Source organism: Aedes albopictus, chromosome 3, assembly GCF_035046485.1.
Source record: "Aedes albopictus strain Foshan chromosome 3, AalbF5, whole genome shotgun sequence".
Taxonomy (NCBI): Eukaryota; Metazoa; Arthropoda; class Insecta; order Diptera; family Culicidae; genus Aedes; species Aedes albopictus.
The window spans coordinates 156641462-156648563 of record NC_085138.1 but is presented as its reverse complement, the minus strand read 5'-3'; the positions used below and the strand labels follow the sequence as shown (position 1 = coordinate 156648563).

At 37.8% G+C, this 7102-nt stretch overlaps 1 protein-coding gene across 1 annotated transcript in view; it reads left to right on the top strand.

Annotated features, from left to right (window-relative positions):
- The first annotated feature begins 5581 nt into the window (after positions 1 to 5581).
- The window catches only part of LOC109422729 (arginine/serine-rich coiled-coil protein 2), a 40454-nt gene continuing 38933 nt past the window's right edge, over positions 5582 to 7102 (top strand). The window contains exon 1 of the mRNA XM_062859073.1: positions 5582 to 5847. Within this exon, the coding sequence (XP_062715057.1) occupies positions 5734 to 5847 (114 nt within the window). The 5' untranslated portion in view covers positions 5582 to 5733. The remainder of the gene's footprint in view (positions 5848 to 7102) is intronic.

The window sequence follows — 7102 nt, the reverse complement described above, 5'->3', positions numbered from 1 at the left end:
TAAAAGTCATTTACTCTGCACAAATTATGTGGAAACATTATTAGCGTGCAACACGTGCGGTCTTTTCCCGCCATACGGCTGGAAGACGACCGTGGTGACAGTTGTTGGTCGCAACGCACATGTGAGGCAGCGATTGTATATGAACGCCGCTAACGCCATCTGTTCGCTGATTGCCACTTGGCAATTTGTGGCGGCCATGTTTTTTACACAAGCTGCTGAGTCAAACTTGAACGTCTGTCTGCGCTATAAGGTTTCAATTCGTCATTGATATACCGCATTTAGTTCACCACTGGACTGCGCACTGAGTCTTCATAAGTGCGAAAACGTAAATAGAAGTGCGTGATTACATCAAATCAAATTGATGTCTTCGGCGCACTATTTCTTCGATGTATGCTGAATAAAGTGCTCTGAAGACACCAAGTTGATTGGATGCAATCGCGACTTCTATTTGCGTTTTCGCTGTCGTGAAAACTAGTGCGATAGTCCAGTGGTGAACTAAATGCGCTATATTATCGTCATCATTGAAATTTCAAAAGCAGTTGGTCGGCGTTCAATCAGACCGGACCATCTGTTTTTCAATGATTTTGGGAAAATATCTTGCAAGCACTTGGGATATCAAATTGAGTGCATTATTTTCTGAAAATATGTAGTTCTCTCATGTAATGACCCATCTGCATCAAAGAAACGTCAAAAAGTTCAGAGGTATCGAATTCCTTCGCTTACTTTTAGCTGCTAAAAAAATCGCGTAGTCCACTCTGACTTAACGCCGACCAGTTTTCACTTTCAAAGCATAAACGTTTACAATGAAAATGTATTCACTGCATTTCATTCTCCATCTGGAATACAGTGAATACTTTTTCATAACGAACATTTGTGTTCTGAACAAGAAAACTGCTTCCGAAATTTTAATGATGACGGTGATATCAATGACGAAATCTTCAACCGTAATATGATCATTTCCATCAGTATCATTATGCTACCCCCTGGTGGTTGAACGTGATCACCCACGTGTTCCATCAAGCTAGACGCAAAACTTGAATCAAGCAACCTGTGCTATAACCGTCACAATTTTTCAAGTTCGTGACGTGGAAACACAGGTTGTTGGCTAAGCAATCGCATTATGATCCATAAGGTTGAAGGATTCGTAATCTTGTTTTGGATGTCTTCTTCATCTTTTTGTTCTTAGTTTTATTTAATAATCATTGATTTGTTTTGTGTTTGTGAATCTGCTTAGTTGTGTGTGTGGCACAAAAACACGTGTTCCGTTTTACGATACCATTCCATGAGTGATAAGTACAGTGGTTTTTCGGTTTTATCACGATCAAAAAAAAATTTACCGTGATATAAACGAAACCGTGAATTTGGTGAAACGAGAAAAAAATGTATTTTTTTCATTCAAAATCGTTCAGTTGTAATATATATGAGTCGTAGTTTACATTTTTAAACAGTTTTGGTGGACTGGGCAATGCAGTATTGATTTTATTTTGATTTCGGAATGTTTTAGAACAAGTGTGATAAAAACGAAACGGAAATCGTGATAAAATCGAATAGAAAAGCGTGAATTCGGGCGAGTAGTGATTAAAACGACTAGTGATAAAACCGAAACGCCACTGTATTGTAATTCGGTACATATAATTTCAAATTAATTAAAGATAAATTAAAATATCAATTTTACAACACACCCAATCTTCTTTTAAATAATTAAAAAAAGTTAAACACGTACATTTTTGTATTTTTTTTTTCAATTTAGATGTTTCAAAAAATATTAAAATATTAGGTTTGATCATTGGTTTGGCGATAGTATATTTTTTCACTCAGTCATCGTTGGACATAGAAAAGGATGAAGTTTTTCCTTTCTTTCAACTAAAGACAGGTGAGTCTGATCTCAGGATGCGGTCTAAGCTAATTAAAAAACTTTTTATATTAATTTAGAGGAAATCCAAAACCAAGAATTGCAGAACAAATGGAGAGCTAAATTGTCTATATTTTGTTCTATCTGACTAGATTTTCAAACTCCAAGGAGAAAACTAAAAAAAAAGTTTTCATGTTTTCTTCAGAAATTTTGACAGATTTTTAAATATGGTTCGAAATGCCGTGGCTCTACAGAAGCGTCACGCTTTTTCCATGCTTTCCATCTACGAACTACTTTACGTAATATTTATAGCAGATTCATTACTTGTCTCTCTAGCGATACCAGAGCACATTTTGCCCTCCTCTGTCCATTTGCCGATCACCGTGCACATACTATATACGCTAGTGCTGATTAACAGGAGGCAACATGCGCTCTGGAGCCGCTAGTGACTCGTCCCACTCTATTGCAAAATATTCATGAAGTAGGTAGAAACTACACCGAGCTTAGACCTCTCGATTTCAAAATCGACAATTAGCCTGTGTGCACCCTTTGATGCTGTTTTGCTATACCTTCCACAGGAAGTTTGACGTTAACTGAAATACCCATTTGATTTTTTTCCGAAGGAGTGGCTAACAGTAAATGTTTAAACTTTATTGAGAACTGTCAAAGTGTGAGCCAAATGAACAGGCTGATCGTTCGTAAGAAGGTGTCGATTGAACGGTATTGCGATCCGAACTAAATAAATTAAAATTATTTATTTTTAATATCGAGAAATTGACGGTATATGTAAGTTTAGTATGAAGATAGAATTTAATTAGTTCAGCTTTCAAAACCTCAAGCTTATGACGAAACTTTTGTTGCTGCACTTCTCGAAAAAACTTTCATTGCTGCTTCTTGCTTCAGTTCTGCCGATATGTTTAGCTTAACACTTTGCAATAAATTTCTGATTTCATCGATTGCTCCGCTATTTTTTTCAAAATTTTGAAAAAAAAAATTCTACCATAAGGCCGGAACAAATCTTATTTTCTTCTTTTGTCACTTTCCTCGTTGGCTCGTCGAGGGGGGGGATAATAAATAATAAACGCATTTGATGGAAAATTACCCAAATAATTAGGCAAAATCGTCAAACTCTTCGGATTTGTTAAGAAATTTTTTCAACGACACTAATTTCACTTGCAAATGTTTAAATTTCCTAAATAATTTATTTGTGTCCCCCCTTAAAATGTCGAATTCCGACAAAAAAATTCCGAGGGGGGGGGTGACATTAGAGAAAATCGAAATTTGTGTCAGCCTAATTAGAAAATGTAAACAAAGCAATGAACCACTACGAAGTCACGCACAAAGTTTGAACATCTAGCTTTGCAGGAAGGGTTGGCAGCTGATGTAAACAAAATTAACAGCGTTGCCGAATCGACATATGTAACTTCCGCTTATCTCTATGTAGAGGATTTCTACTTTTCACGAGCACAAATCTGGAAATCCAACACCAGCTTCAGTTTGTAATGACTACTCAATATAATACTTACTGCGAGTAAGCAAAACTAAACTTATCAACCAGACGTGTTTGATGGGTCTCCAGATTTATCCTCCGCCTTCTCATAACATCACGGAGAAAAATAATTAGTAAATACAAACGAATTTCGGTTTGGTTTAACCGGAGTTTTGGTTTGAATTCGGCACAACCGGCATATTGGTTTAATTTGACTACCCGCGGAAGTTGTTATTAATCAAAATTTTAGGTTGTTTCTCTGACACGTCAGCGGTTAATTTTTACAAACACCCGTTTGAAAATACCGTCGTGTTGGTTGTTTTGTTTTGACAGTCAAGGATATAAACGGTTTTATTTGTTGTTTCAACTGCCATATACCATTTGTTTTTAACTAGTTTTGGTTTATTTCCAAACCACCATTTACCGTTCAAAACAAACCAAACCATTACTTGAAACTACAAACCCGACCGGTAACCCCCCCCCCCCTACCCCGTCCTTCCCTACCCCTCCCCATTTAATGTGATTTCTGTAATTTTTATTCAAAATAATGGTTGCACAACATGCTTATACTTATTGGAAACATTCAAAATCTCTTTAATGTTAGATTCTAAATAACACAAGCAACTGCTATCTAATGCTGCTCGATACCGAATTACGAGTGACTGCTCGATCTATCATCCACCGAAACACACACCCACATCAAACATTGTCTCATCGGTCCCGAATGTACGGTCAAGGAATATCGCTACCGACGATTCAACGGACGCTGCACGACATCCATCCCGGCCGATCGCTCTGAGGCTCCACCGGCTATCCCATGAAACGTATGCTTCCTCCGGCGTACAACAGAGTCTCTTCTTCTCGTATATTGGATGGTTTCTGACAAAGACCATCGTAAATTGTTGATGATGCAACCTAAGATTAGAAACTAGGTTTTACTCATAGATTAATCAAAATAGTTTCGCCTTACCTTGAATCCAGGTGCAAATACGCGTCTATTACAAATGCTTACAATTTCAAAGTGGGCTTCGGCAGCAGGTTCGGATGGTAATGATGGAAAAGAAACAAACTACAGTTTTAGTTTTTACGAACCAATATGGTAGTTGTTTTTTCTCTAAATAACACATTGGTTTGGTTTTACTGCCAAATTAGTTGAATCGAACTAATATTCTGCTTTGTTACTGAAGTCTAAACAACTCGAGCTTTAGTAATATTAAACGGATGATTTGGTTTAGAATAACAAATCCTTCGTTTAGAACAACCGGCAATGTTTGTTGTTATGCAGTAACTTTTGGTAGTAGAAACAACAAACCAGCTTGTTTATCTGAAACCGCCATTTCTGGTTTGATGCAACAAAAGTTTAGTTCGGAACTACCAATTATTTGGCGTAAAATTCAACAAACCGGTTTGTTGTTTCAAACTACACTGATTTTTCTCCGTGATAGGTATGTTTGCACATGCCACACGCCACATGCCAACTGTGGTTAATGAATACGACATCATCAGTCGAAAAAGTATGCTCTTATTTGACCTTCAAGCTCCCTTGCCGACTTTTTCGTTTTTCATTTTTGGGACATATAACTTCCTAAACTAGAAACATTTCATCTCAAACTGAAAGTCACGCTCAAGCTGCACAAAGTTTGTTTACAAAATAATCGAACAAAATGTAGGCGAATGAAAATATCAGCTGATGAGCAATGTTGCCAAATCAGGGCAAATGACGAAGCAATTAAAAATTTGTTGCTTTTTGTATGAATGTTTTCGAAGCATTTAAACGAATTAAAATGCTCAACTGTAATGGTTCTATAATATACATTTAAATCAGATGACACGTTTAATTTTTAAGCCATTTTTTCACAGTTTTTGAAGTAACTTTATAAAATTGGTTTAAAATATCAGAACATTGAACTGGCAACTTCACATTGATGATGCTTTTCTGGCTCGGTCGTAGTGCATGTACCGTCTGGAGTGTGGCTGTGCTGGCGTAGTGAGTGTGCTGCTCGCAGTACGCATATTATTGTGCTGATTCACAAAGTTTGAATCGAACGCATATATCTTGATCTTATCGCTTAGTGCGCGGTTGTTTTTTCATGGTTTTCTCAATCGCGCGATTTAACTGGAATGACGATACAATGTTCTAGTTCGATTCCCGGTATTGATTTTTTAAAAGCAGTTTCTACTGTAACGAGGTGCTCGGGGGGCAAAAAGTTGGTGTTGTTTTGCGTGAAAATTACTGCTGAGTGCCATGAATGCATTTAAAAACTACGGAAATGAGTAGAATAGTGATTTTTTCTTTGAAAAAGATTTGAGTGTCGGTTTTTTGAGGATTCGATGAGAATGTGTGCGTGCCATAAGCCAGTGTCAAGTTGGTAGTGGTGATAGCAGCCAAGAAATGTTTTTGTGGATTTTAGCAGATTTCTGTGATTTGAAGGCATTTTCGAAGGAAAATCCCATGAAAAATTATTGGTATTTTTTCCTGCTATCTACTGAATATATGCAGGTGAAGGTAAGTTCACGTTTATTTCATAAAAAAGGCAAAATTAGCTTTTCAAGTAAAAGAAGACAAATAAGAAGCAGACAGTCATCGTCATTGACTGAATCAATTACAAATCCTTCAACCATAATACAACCCAAATGAGTTGCATTATGAATCATAATGCAACTGCTTTTTATAGTGAGGAAAAGTAGGCCGTAGTGACACTCAAACGGCAGGTATTTATAAATAGCAATATTAGGAAGCGTCCATAAATTACGTCACGCAAAAATTGCACATTTTCAAGCACCCACCCCCCCCCCTCCCTCCTTTGTCAAACTTTTTGTATGAGACCTCTGAAATTTTTTTATGAATTGTCACACTTTATTGAATCCCCCCCTCCCCCCTTATGGGTGATACGCAGAACGCAAGAAATTTCTTGGCCTATCTCGATGCGTGGAAAATTCAGGCAAGGAATCGCTCAAGAAATAATAAAGTGTTGCTTTATTCCGGATCCTAGTACGGAGCTGAAACGAAACGTCAAATCAAATGGGGCTTGCTGTGTTATTTAAATTTCTTGACCATTCCGGTCACGGAAATATAATGCACTGAACGAAAATTACATGGACTGCCAAAGTGTCCCCACAAACCATTGACACTACAGCTCTTATGACGAATCTCTCCTGGCCGTGATACCCAACGATTCCTTGTTCGAGTCGCTTCAAATCAGATATTAGAGGTTTTAATAGTTTTTCGTAACCTTGCTTTTTCGCGTCGACGGAAGTGCAGAAAATAAGCGGAAATACCGTTCGGGGGAACTGTTAAACTTTTCGGGGAATCTTGAAACTAAAATTTGAGATCTTGTTGATTCCCGCCCTGGAGCTTAACGCGTTCCCTAACTCTACATCATCTTGATAGTGTAGGAGTTTTAGTAGGCTATGATTAGCAGAATGGGGTCATTCGATGTATGTCAAAGTATTATTCCTCGAGACGCCAAATAAACGAGACTCAAGCTCTATGCACAGACAAACAGACGTAACACTTCGAACAGTTTTCGATTCTAATCATAGTCACGGAAACACATTCGCCCAATGCTAAAATGCCTATGTTTGGCCGACCACCATCTAGGTGGCGGTAGTGAGCAAACGTCAAATTCGAACAAAAACGATGCGAGCGCCACGGTTGGGCAGTTGGCCAACTATCAAATTTTGAAAAAGACCGCTAAATCGGTGTACGATGGGAATTATCAGAGTGTTACGTCTGTTTGTCTGTGCTCTATGTGTTATCC